General features: G+C 26.4%; 1 protein-coding gene across 1 annotated transcript; it reads left to right on the top strand.

The window, feature by feature from the left end:
* The first annotated feature begins 3,777 nt into the window (after positions 1 to 3,777).
* LOC140669979 (lipase 3) lies at positions 3,778 to 13,895 on the top strand. Its single transcript, XM_072900252.1, has 11 exons — positions 3,778 to 3,989; positions 4,857 to 5,070; positions 5,317 to 5,432; positions 9,551 to 9,677; positions 10,535 to 10,733; positions 11,248 to 11,362; positions 11,738 to 11,984; positions 12,064 to 12,222; positions 12,855 to 12,939; positions 13,076 to 13,236; positions 13,554 to 13,895. The coding sequence occupies exons 3-11, from the start codon at positions 5,362 to 5,364 to the stop codon at positions 13,701 to 13,703; spliced, it is 1,314 nt and encodes a 437-aa protein (XP_072756353.1). The 5' UTR covers positions 3,778 to 3,989; positions 4,857 to 5,070; positions 5,317 to 5,361; the 3' UTR covers positions 13,704 to 13,895.
* Positions 13,896 to 14,301: the final 406 nt, after the last annotated feature.

Raw genomic sequence — 14,301 nt, 5'->3', positions numbered from 1 at the left:
ATTAAGTTAGACAAACGGTACAACATAAAACATAAATATTAAACGTATTTTATTAATAAAAAAAAACATTTTTTTATCCCAATTATTGTTACTATTATTTTGTTATCCTTGTAATGACTACATTTAGAAACTTATATACAAAATTTATATTCGTAATCTACTCGTAATTATCTTCGATTTTATCACAAAATTAATTTGTTAATCATCCGTAAGAAAGATTGAAAAGTATTCTTATGGCAATTTAACATTACTTTATTCTATAGACGCCATTAAAAATAACGTTATTTTGACGTTAGATTTTGATTTCTCATTAACTTTTATTGATACTATTCGAGACATGAAATTGATGGTCTAATATCACAGACGATGTTGACGTCACAAAAAGCACTATAATTTACGTTATTCTGTGACTTTTGTTTTCATTTCTTCTTTTTTTGTGTTAATATAATATATTATGTGTAAATATAATAACGCAGCAGATTAAAATAATAAAGCTTAAATAACTTTATTTATAAAACTCAAGATTTTAGTTATACACATTTTCGAAGAATTAGTTCAAGGTTTGAATTATCTCTTGATTTTATCAGAAATTAAACTCATAAAAGAACGTTTTATATTTTCAATGTTATTAACTGTGCTTTGTAGATTTTATATATCTTCATGAAAAAAATTTGAATGCGGAATAGATAGTGCATCACATAGCGATAAACGAATAAATTGAGCTAATATTACAATGTGCTGCAATTTATAACATTGCACAGAAACACGTCTAATATTTTGCAAATTTTATATCACATATGTTACTTATATATTGTTTGTTAATTCTGTATTATATTCTGTAATAAACTTTATTTAAAATAATAATAAAATCAAAATATTAATAAAAATTTTAATTAATATTTAATGAATATTTAAAAAACTTGTATCTATAAAATTAAAATAACATATCTAATAAATTCAAATAAAAATTTATTGTCCTGACATAGGGCACTCAAAAAGGTATTATAATTAAAGTTTTCAATATTTCAAAACAAAAAAAAGAAAAAAATAGAAATTGACACTTCTGATAATTATCATGTGCCCTTTTAAGTGGCACATTCAAGAACTTTCTTTAGCACCATGAACGAAATTGTCATACACTCGTCCGTACACGTGCGCTACGCTACTGTCATTTACATATGATTTCACGGTTATCTATTATCAATATGAGATAATAACATTTATAAAGAAAAGTGGTCGGGTTTATAAAATAATTGGAGATCTCATATTAAAAACCCCTCTCATATTAAGCTACTTTACCCTATATACACATAAATATATATATATATGTGTGTGTGTGTGTGTGTGTTTGTGTGTGTATGTGTGTAAGCAATATTTCAATATTAAGGCGATATTATACATATCTTTAATTATCCTAATTTTCAGTTATCAAAAATTATGTGATAGTAAATTAATGATAATATAAAATATTTTCTAAAAGAAAATGCAATATTATAGTATCTTTTCAACTCATTAGATATCTTTATAAAATTGAAAAATAGAATTATATCTATAATCATACACTGAAAGTATGTAATTATGTTAAAAATCAAATAACACTAATAAAATGATCCAAAATGGATAATTATAAATCTAATGTGTTTAAATTCATGTGTTAAGGCATTCCTGACGTCAAGTATACATACTTTATGAGTGTGATAAACGATTTTAATTATTATTTAATTATTATTTTGTTTCTTTTTTAGAGTAATCTCATTAAAAAATCATAAACAGGTAAATTCGCACTGTGCGAATATGCACATTTGCATACGCAAAAGATATATAAAATATTAAATCATTTTATAGAGATAAACAATCTATCTATTTGCTCTTCGCGTGTGCGATAAGATTCATAAATCTTCTTCCTATGTCTTAAACTCAATGTCACAATGTATTAAGCGCATTTTTAAACCTTAAATTATAAATGCCTATAAATTTTATGACGATTTGATAAGATCGTAAGCTAGCAAATAAAGTGACAATTGCTTCATATTACTTCATATTTCATATATATAGTAATCGATAAAAATAAAAAGTCGCTTCTTTTATAACGCTAATTTATTTCGTACAAATGAAACAAAATATATTAAAGATTTAAAGACCAATATTATTTTAATTAATAGTTAGTATGACTTCTTTTAGTCTTAATTATTTTTTTTAAATCTCCTTGATATGTTTTACTAAATTTTACTAACTAAATTTCTTAAATGTTAAAAGTTTAAATTATTCTATGCTAGATGTAGTGCTTCGAAATAGGAGTTTTTATTAGTTACTCCCCATTTATTAATCTTATTATCCAGAATTACTCATAGATTTCCAATCGGATTTAAATCTGGAGATTATGGAACCCATTCCAGTTATTTGATTCGGCAGGAACGGAAAAAAGCTTGACTTTCTTTGCTATGTGCTTCAGATCATTATCTTGCTGAAAAATAAAATTATCTTCTTGCTCCAGCTTTAGCAAAGACTCCTTTAAATTTTCATTAATTATATTAATAATATCTATCGTCATAATTCTATCGATTTTGACGGATTTTGAAGATTTCCTATTCCGATGAGAAACATCCCCAGACCTTAATACTTCCTACATTATGCTTTACAATTTTCTGAATGTGACGATCTGAAAGTCTTTCTTCTCTGCTTTTTCTCCAGACTTTCCGCTTCTTTTGTTTAAATAACTCGAATTTGCTTTCATCTGTCCATAGAATCTTTTTCCAGAAATCCATTGACATGTTCGGATATTTCCGGGCAAATTGCAAACGTTTTTTTTTATTAGTAGCACTGATGAAAGGTCGTTTTTGTGCAAACCGGCTGCATAAATTTATTTCATTAAGTCTACGACGAATAGTGCGATCAGAAACATTAAGATTAATTTTTTCTTGAATTTCTGACAATAATCACTGGGTTTTTTTTTAACTTTTCGGACTATTCTTACATCCTCCTGTTTGGATGTTGCTCATTTTCGGCTTCTTCCGATTCTATCTGCCACCGACTCAGTTAACTGGAACTTTTTTCTGGTCTCTTCTACTTATTTAGTTTTGCCTATATTTTGTTGAAGAAGACCTTTTTGAATATCGCGCACAATTAAATTACGGACCTATGCGGAAATTTGTTTTTCTCCCGTTATTAAATTCACATTTCAGAAAATAATCAAAGCAAGCCGATGTTGCAAAAATAAATGCAACAACGTGAATTGGACGTAATAACTGACAAGATAAACAAAACTGCTGATATGACAATCATAAAACTTATTGCATCAAGCAAATCTTAGTGGGGTTTTTATTTTGTCACTTTTAAATATTATGATTTTTTGATTAATATTTTAAGGTGAAAAAAGGTGAAAATTTTAGCAAGAGGTTCCTTTTCCGATTTTGGCTCAGATCATTATTTACTAAGTTATTAATAATTAAAGTTGACTAATCAGACAGATTATATGCTCGCGAACACTCCGTAGTTATTTTCATCGCTGCTTGATTAATCATAGGAATTATGGTATACATATTTATAAGTTAAATAATTGAATTAATATATAAATAAATTAATACATAAATTAATAAAATAATAAGTAAATAATAAGTAAGAATATGAAACAATTAGAAATATGGATACATTATATATATATACACGTGTGTATGTGTGTGTGTGTGTGTGTGTGTGTGTGTGTGTGTGTGTGTGTGTGTGTGTGTGTGTGTGTGTGTGTGTGTGTGTGTGTGTGTATGCACGCATTCGAGAAAATCGCACAATTCATTTCGCTCTCAATCAGGTCATATCATCAAACGATAACGATGTTACTGCTAACTTTTCTTTTTTTAAGTTTGACATCCATTACGATAACTCCAGCTCTTCTCGAGCTTAATTCTTTGGATACTTTATCAACAATAGATCAATTAATAACAACGACCGACAAAGCCCCGATCAATAATATACTCGAAGATGCGCATCTCACTACTGTAAGTACATCTTCCAATTTTATGAATCAAAAGTAAATTTGAAAGAAAGATAGAGTATCTGCATAAATAGTATAAATACATATAATTTTTTTCTTGCTTAAAACAATTTTTAAAATAATTTATATTTGTTTTGTCATTAAAGATGTATGTGTCACATAGGCAAAAGCATAAAATTTTCGCAGATTTTATTGTTTCTTTTAAATATTCTTTTAAAAATTTTAAGCTCATTTAATAGTTTCATAATTTAAAATTATTTAATGTTGATGTTTGTATTGTTTCTTGTAGAAAATAATGAAAAATTTTTATAATTGTTTATAAAAATTTAACTTGTTTATATTTTAATTCTTGTAGAATTTTCTTCTATATTAATAATGATAAAAAGATATTACATGTATTATATAATTTTTAAGAACGTTAAAAATTATTTTACTTATTGTTAGTAATATTTAAATCTCTGAGTATTTTACAATTTTATTAATTTAAGGTTCTAGATATTATGAATTTTAAGATCTACATTAATCTTATAATCATATTATAATCGTATATTATGTATATTCTTAAGTACATCTTTCAATTTTATATATTATTATAAATATTTTATTATTTGTATCAATGTTCTTGGTATTGGAAAAATAATATATGCTAAGCAGATACTCTTTTTCGTCTGATATATGTTTATATTAAATTTTATTATCTATTTCTTTAATGGAAGCTTATATATTAAATAATTAATGTATTTGATATTAATTATAGATTTAATTACTGCACAGTAATAGTTATATAGTTTTTTGTTCATACAATTCTTAACATTCCTTAATCCCTTAATTGTACGATTTAAATTAGAGAAGTTAAAGTATTATTATGTAGCTAGAATTAGTGGAGAAATACGGCTACAATGGTGAGAGACACACAGTAACCACGTGTGACGGTTATATTTTGGAATTACATCGGGTAGAGAGAGAGAGAGCAGGACGAGCAAATTCAAATGATTCAAGCGAGAAAAAGCCTGTCGTACTTTTAATCCCCGGCTTTATGGCTTGTTCGGCGTGTTGGATCGTTGGAGGACCCGGGAAAAGTTTAGGTAAAGATATTATACTTTGGTGACAAAATATTAAATTATTTTTTAATAATATTTTCTTAGATTTGGTTTAATATATCTTAGTCTGAATTGTGTGTAAATTATAAGTTAACAATTATATTTTTATTTACAAAGAACTCAAAAATTGATAAAAATTTTTACTCTATTATTAGTTCCAATTTTTATTGCTTTTATTAATCGTTTGTTATTATTTGTTTTCCGTTATGTTGTAATTATCTTTGATTCTAGAATACAAATTTGGCGGATGCGGGATATGACGTCTGGCTTGGTAATATGCGTGGTGCCAGGTATTCGCTTAAACATGTGAATAAGTCTACTAGTGACGAAGAGTATTGGGATTTCAGGTGAGAATAAATAGATAAATATATATATATATATAAGTGACTACTCAGACACAAAGTGGTATAAATTCATTTAAATTCGATTTTGAATTATTAGATTTGAGAAGGAGACAACGCGATATATATATATATATATATATATATATATATATATATATATATATATATATAATCAACCATCATAACTTCATTTAATTCGTCTGTTTCTTACGTCCATTAGATTGTATAGGTAAATCATATATATATATATATATATATATATATATATAGAAGATAAAATAAAGCAGAAATCATAGAAAATGTAAAAGTGTCAACAGAGGAATCATATATCTTTTATTTTCTTTTTAAATCTACGCTATACATATACTTTCATTATCGTCAGATGATAAAGTTTAAACTTAAGCACATGAGAGCTAATTTTTTGTATTATGTTAAAATAACTTAGTTATATAACTTAAGATTGTGCTTTGCAGTCTTATTTTATATCACTCAAAGAAAGTTCTTTTTTTCGAAAGTTGACAATTTAAAGATGTTACAATTTGGCAAAAAATAATCACATACAGCATATTTTAAATTTTAAAGTAATTTAAATAACCAAATTTTTTCTTTATAGCATGTTTCTTCAATTATTCGATACAAGATCTAGGTTGTCAGACATGACACATACTTACACACATACATTTATTAGATTTCAGTCAAATCATAGTTCAAAACGTGACTAATGTATTGCGTAAATGCAACTGTATATGATATATAAAATTTAACAAAAATCGTATAAAATACAACAGAATATTTAAACAATTGAAAAGAAAAATAGAAACATAAATATCCTATATTATTTTCTGTCCACAGTAATTAATCACAAAAAATATTATAATTTTTTATAATATTATCCTATTAGCATCTTTCTATTTAAATGCTTTTTCAATATTGATCAAATAAATTTTCTGCATAAATATATTTAAAATATGATAATAAAATGATATATTTAAAATATAACATTATTCACACACACTATCTAGATTTTAAACTAACTTCTATTCAGACTTTTTACTTCTAATTAATTAAATATCTTTATGTATACTCTCATAATTTGGTTACAAAAATCTATTAAATTATTTAATACAAAAATACGGCACCAAAAATAATACTTAAGTTTTAAATATCAATATTATTCGTTTGCATTGTTCCTTTTTTAAATTAGTTTCCATCAAATTATTTATTTTATTTAAATATAAATGTTATTATATAAATATAAATACTACTATATTATTATATTCAAGCATAATACTACTATATCGAAAATAATACCAGTGAATAATTTATTATAAAAATTATATCTTTTTTGTAAATTACAGCTGGCACGAGATGGGCACGCGCGATCTTCCTGCAATCATAGATTATACCTTGGAGATCACTGGTCAAAAACAGCTGGTTTACTTGGCGCATAGCCAGGGGACCTATCTCTATGACCTTGATCATGACATATATTGTCAAGGTCATGACCCTAAGTAACATTCAAAAGGTTTTAACCATCGGTCGGTGTTTATTAAAAAGTTATAAACAAAAAAATTTTTACGAATTATATATAATTTTTGGTACCATATACATTTCAGAAAGCGTATTTTTAACGTATCTATTTATTTAATACGTGATACGTGAACGCATTCAATTCATTTACAATCACATTTACTTAATAATACTACTAGTCTTGATAATATCAGTCAATATCACTCATAATAATATAAATTTTCTCTTGAAGTGATTGCTTTGGTATGTAAACAGAAATGTTATTGTGAGTTCCCTGTTTGCGTTGTACGTCTTAATATTCTCTACATTTGTTCCGCAGTCTGTTTTAGACTCTTGAAGTGTACGTATGTGTAATACTGTATTACGGGGCAGTAAGTAAATAAATCTGTTATAAAAGTAAGTATGATTAGCAAGTTCATTTATTTAAATATATATCAAATGCGCGGGCAGAGGAGGGGCGGAGCCCCTCTTCCTGCACTCTCACCCCAACTAAAAATCTAACCCAACCCAACCTCTGTCTAAGACAGACATAACAACACTTGATCTATACTTTTATGTCTATAGTCTGAGACATGAAATAGATTTTGTATTGTAACACAGGTTGGGTGGGTTAGTTTTTTAGTTTTGGGGCAGGGGTGCAAGGGGAGAGGCAGAGTCCCTCCCCCGCCCACGCATTCGATGTATCAAACTTAAATAAATAGATCCATTAAAAATACGCTTTATTAAATATACATAATGTGAGAAAATTATATTTTATTTATGAAACTTTTTTTGATAATAACTTTTTTATAAACAACGACCGACGGCTAAAATTTATTGGGATGTTACTTAGGGTCGTCACCCTGACAACACATGTCAAGGTCAAGATCATAGAAAGTGGGTCCCCTTTTCTTAAGATTTACCTTGTTTTACTTTGATATAAATAAATTACACCTTTTTAATAAAAAAATAAGATGTAATAATAATAATGAATATAAGGCATATATTTATGTAGAAAAAATGATTGTAAACAAAAATAAGTGCACAATTTTAACTTGAATAAGTAAAATACAAAAAGGAGAATAACAATTTTTTTAAAAAAGGATGTTGAAAGTAAAACGAAACGTCGCTCAACTGAGTTTCAAAACAAAAATTTATCAAAGTAGAAAAGACACATATTACGTCATATTGTGTACTTGTCATCAATTTTTTAAAAATTGTTTGTAAAGTTTTCAATCAGAAAAATTCTTTTCTTATCATCAATCATGTTGCATATCATTAACATGAATTTTGCATTAATTTGTACATAGTTGTGCCTCAATCTTCAACAGTACGATACTTAATTGTCAAACCAGTTGATATGAGCTTGTTGTTTATTACAATGCTATCTTTTATACAAGTAAAATGTCATTTGCAAAGTTCATTTATGTCTAGTTGATTTAAACAATGTATTTTTTCGAAACACTGATCGCTTCTTCCTCATTAATCATGCACACACTTTATAATTTATTTTAATATTGTACAGCTAGTTTGAAAAAATATTACAATATATTTTTAGATTTGATTGATCTATAGAAATCCGGAAGTTTTGAATGCGCGCGATTGTATATATAGTTACCGCCGCCGCATATCGATAAACGAGAGCTCTAATAATTTCAACTACAATTTATTTTTTGTACGTTCACTTGCAAGGTGATAAAAGTCGCTGGAAATTTCGAAAAAATGTTTCGCTTTTTTATGGTAGCCGCAGCATTCTTCGTGTTGATCGATGGACAAATCCACGAGTAAGTCTACATATTGCATTACATTATACATCGGCATGATATATCAAATTTATATAAAAATCAATTAATACCTTAAGAATACATCCAACTTCTTAAAATCGATATAAATTTACGTAAATGTAATTTTTTAATAAAAAATGGACAAAATTTCCATACAAATATATGTTCGTTTATTAATAAAAAAAAAATAAAAGTTAAACCTTAAAAATAACAACCTTATTAATTATAGTACAATTAAAAATATAAACTTATATATGTATGATTCTATACATAAGAAAAAAAGAGGAGAAATGAAACATAACCGAAAAATTCTTTTCACATAAAATCTGTATACGTATAATTTTAAAGAACAAAAATCTCCTAATAATGTTTAAGATAAACTAACTTTAAGATAAACTCGAGATAAACTAAATTATCACATATACGATATAATTTTAATTGTACAATATATTTGCATCAATATGTATATATATATATGTATATATATATGTGAATATGTAAAATATATAAATGTGCTGATATATGCAAATTCGTATTAAGATACCTGACGCCAAGTGTTCATACAAAAATAATAATCAATTTTAATTATTCTTTTGTTTTTTTTAGAGTAATCTCATCACAAAATCATATAAACATCAGATAAAAACCGCCAAATAGCCATATAAATTATTTTATATACATACATATATATATATATATATATATATACACTTAACGCATTCGAAAAAATCGCACGATTTATTTCAATCTTAACAATTCAGACCATAACAATCTCATCAAACAATAACGATGCTACTGCCAATTTTTTTTCAATTTGACGTCTGTTAGAACGGTGCCGGCCCTTCTGGAGGTTGATCAACCAGATTTACCGATAGTTGACCGAATACCAGCAATGAACGAATTCATAAATCCACCGTTTCTCGAAGCTGTATCACAAGACGCGGAACTTACTACTGTAAGTACAATTTCAATTTAATTTGTCAAAAGTAAATTTAAAAGAAAGAACGTGGGTATGCGCAAATAGTATAAATATAAATAAATATAAATTTTTTCATTGTTTAAAACTATTTCTTAAATAATTTCTTGTTTTGTTATAAAAGATGTGTCACGTAACGATTGGCAAAAGCGCAAAACTTTCGCAGATTGTTTAAATTTTTTTAAATATATCTCTTACGAGCTCAATTATCTATAATAAAATTTAAAATTTATTTTATTTTGATGTTTGCATTAGTTCTTGTAAAAAATATTAATAAATTTCCATAATTGTTTGTAAAAATTTAAGTTGCTTGTATTTTAATTCTTGCAGACAAAATTTTCTTCTGTTTTATAATAAAAAATATTACAAATTTAAAGTTTTTCTATGAAAAACTTTAAAAATTATTTTACTTAGCAATACTTTAGTTCTCTGCTAATAAATTTTATTGATTTAAGGTTTTAAATATTATGAATTTAAGAAGTATGTTATCTCAATTTTATTTAGCTTTATTGTATAATTATATACATTCCTAAAATATATTAATATTTTATTATTTGTATCAATTTTTTTTATTAAAAATGAAAAAAATAACGTATAGTGAGCAGATTCTTTTTTTCTTCTCTTATATAAATTTATATTAAGTTTTATTAGTTATGTTTTTAATCAAACATTTTCTACATTACATAATTAATAAGTTTGAGACATTAATTACAAACTTTTTAAAAAATAATTTGATTGCTACATAATATAATCTTTTTATCCAGATCTAAACGAACTCTTAATTGTGCAATTTACATTAACGATTAAAATTGTTATTTTATTATTTTATTATATAGCTGGAATTAGTGAAAAAATACGGCTACAATGGTCAACTACACAAAGTGACCACGTCTGATGGTTATATTTTGGAATTACATCGGATAACAGGACGAGCAAATTCAAGTGAATCAGAGCAAAAGCCTGTTGTATTAGTCATGCACGGCCTTTTGTGTAGTTCGGTGGTTTGGGTCATTTCTGGGCCTAAGGAAGGTTTAGGTAATGATATACTTTAGTGATAAGATAATAAATTATTTTATAGTAGTATTAATAATTATTTAGTTTAACAGACTATTTCCCGATTTAAATAATTTTGGTATATGTTATCAATTTGGTATATGTCATCACTCTGAGTAATGTTTTGAAGGTTTCAGCCGACTTTTGTTGTTTATTAATAAGTTATTAATAAAAATATTTAAAATATAGAATGTAATTATTCATCCAGCAAAAATAATATTTTATGCTGTTTAAATGAACAAAACAATAACATTTTAATAAACAACGAGCGTCGGCTAAAATCTTTATGACATTACAAGGTGATGATCTTGATATATCAAAATTATTAAAATCAGGAAATGTTAAACTAAAAAAATTACTATTTTTATTTAGAAAGAACTCAAAAATTGATAAAAATTTTTACTCTATTATTTGCAATCTAATTTATATTGTTTTTGTTAATTGCTTGTTATTATTTGTTTTCTGTTATATTGTAATAATAAATCTTTGATTCTAGGATACGTATTGTCGGATGCAGGATATGATGTATGGCTTGGTAACGCGCGTGGTTCCACGTATTCGCGTGAACATGTTTCTCTGTCTATCCATGACAAAGCGTATTGGGATTTTAGGTGAGAACTATATATATATATATATATATATATATATATATAGTTTTTTAATTGTATTATTTAATATATAGCGACATAAATATCCTATATTCTTTTTGTTTAATATTGAACAAATATAAAATATATTGCTGAATAAACATATAGGTATATTTAAAATAACATTACACACAGTACTTAGATTCTAAACTAACTAAATTCTTCTTAGATTTATTTATAATTGATTAAATATTTTTAAGTGTACTTTTATAGTTAGGATATGGAAATCTATCAAATTATTTATTTTATTTGAATATAAATATAAATATAAATATTATTATAGTATCGAAAATAATTTCAGTGAATAATTTATAGAATTTATACCTTGGTAAATTACAGCTGGCACGAGATGGGCACGCGTGATCTTCCTGCGACAATAGATTATATTTTAAAGACTACTGGTAAAGAAAAGCTATTTTACATAGGGCATAGCCAGGGTACTACATCCTTTTTTGTGATGGCGACAGAAGTGCCCGAGTACCAGAATAAGACCCAAGCGATGTTTGCTATGGCTCCTGTCGCTTATTGCGGCAGATTGGCTAGTCCAGTTATACAGAGTTTAGCAAGATACTTTGGTCCCCTTGACGTATGTAATTCTAGTCTCGATAGAGAAGAATTAACTTTGATGTAATTTTCGAATATTTAATGAGCCAAATGTTTTGTAGACATTACTGGAATTATTGGGTCAGTATGAATTCAAGCCTACTGACAAAGCAATGCAAATGTTCGGAGAGTTAGTATGCGCAAAAGACGCCATTACGGAACCCTTATGTTCAAATATCCTGTACCTAATCGCTGGATTTGATAAGGGACAATTTAACAAAGTATACCTTTAATATCTTAATATGCCTTTAACACGTTAAGTGCTGAGCATTTTTTGTTAATCTTTCTGTTTACGCCGCGCGATGCCGAAAACTGAAGAGATGCGCATGATTGCAATAGAATTATAATACGATAACCGACTGCGACGGCAGTTTGTTTATTGCTATGTGATTATGCGTAATCCTTTGTATACTCAGTGCCATAACTAGAGCGGTGCCCCCGGGCGCAAACTTTAGGCTCAGTCAATTCTTTTAATTAAAAAAAATAATAATAATAGTAAATAATAGTAGTAGATACATTTTTCTTTTTTCATAATCTTAAATTTTTTAATTTTTAATTTTTAATGTTGGAATACTATTTATTAAGTTTTGTCGATCACCGGTGATCGACACGACGCTTACACAACATGTTAATATCTTTTTATTTATATTTTAAATTTTGTGAACAATTATCTGCTAAATAATAGTGGTTTTGATGGTTTTTCTATAATACTCTTATACTATTATCTAACATAGATAATTTTAAGAACTAATTAAAAATTAATAATTAAACTAAAGTATATATACATTTTTTTTTTTAATAATATTACAATCGTTATTGAGGTTCGATAAATATATTAATGCTATTTTTGTAGACTCTTCTACCGATAATTTTGGGGCATATTCCGGCTGGTTCATCAACGAAGCAAATACTGCATTATACGCAACTTATCAAAACTGGTAAACGTTTATTTATATTAATGTGCTCATTATGCTTAAGAAAAATAAAGTAACATATTTTTTTATATTTTGTTATAAACACTTTTCAAAATTGTATAAAATGTAATATAAAACAATAGTATACTTCTGTTATCAGGGTTTTTCTTTACATCTGGAAAATTTAGACAATTCGATTACGGACTGATCGGTAATATAATAAAATACAGTTCATTTAGTCCACCGAGTTACGATCTAAGAAAAATACGAGTGCCAGTCTCATTGCATTACAGCAACAACGATTGGTTAGCCAACGTCAAGGTTCGTAACTTTTTTCTACGTGATATTAGTTTATTTCGAGTAATTTTAATATTTGTCATGATACTCACTTCTTCGAGAGGAAAAAAATATGAGTTTATATATGATATTATATTATAAGAAGGAAGAATAGAGATTTTTACTTCTAAAACATAGGTGAAAAGGACCTATATTTCATATAAGATCTTATGTTACAATTTTGCAAAGAATAAAATTCTCTTGGTAATATTCAAGATGCTCGAAATAAACTGACTCGAAATTTATTATATGTAAGACATAATTTAATTGCACAAATAATTCACATTACGCTTTTTCTATAGGATGTGGAAAAATTATATAAAGAACTTGCTAATCCTTACGGTAAATTCCGAGTACCATATGATAAATTCAATCATTTGGATTACATGTGGGCTATCAACGTAAAGAACCTTGTGTATGACAAAATACTAGGCCTAATGACAAACTTCTAAAAATGAACATATTCAATTTGAAACTTTGAAGAAGTTAATGGGCACAAATTTTTGGAAACCCGAGAAAAAATGGACTTATTATGATTATATATGATTATATGTAATTAAATCCGAAATTTAGCGCGATATGATTTGATCATATATAATAATATTAGAAATTTGGCGTGATATTTTTATATAATCATATTTGACTAGATCTATTTTCATATAATCAGATTTAACCAAATATAATTATATAAAGATAAAGAAAATATATAATTATATAAGATAATATCGCATCAAATTTTGGATATTATTATATATTATGTTCATAGAAAATTATATATGTTATTAGATCTTTTCACACCTAATTATATATATTTACATATATGTTCATACAATACCCATTTTTTCTTGGGAGGAAAGAGACTAATTCTCTAGATATTCTTTCTTGCTTATTGGATCAATGGCAAAGTAATGAATCGATCAGGACTTAACTTTTTATCATATATCAAATTTGCAATTAAATAAACCTTTCCTGCTACTGAGCAAACACCAAATTCTCCACTATTCGTCCAGCATAAAGGATTCTATGAACAAGTAAGATGCAATTATTTTT

Source organism: Anoplolepis gracilipes, chromosome 10 (genome assembly GCF_047496725.1).
Source record: "Anoplolepis gracilipes chromosome 10, ASM4749672v1, whole genome shotgun sequence".
Taxonomy (NCBI): Eukaryota; Metazoa; Arthropoda; class Insecta; order Hymenoptera; family Formicidae; genus Anoplolepis; species Anoplolepis gracilipes.
This window is presented reverse-complemented; position numbering and strand designations above follow the sequence as displayed.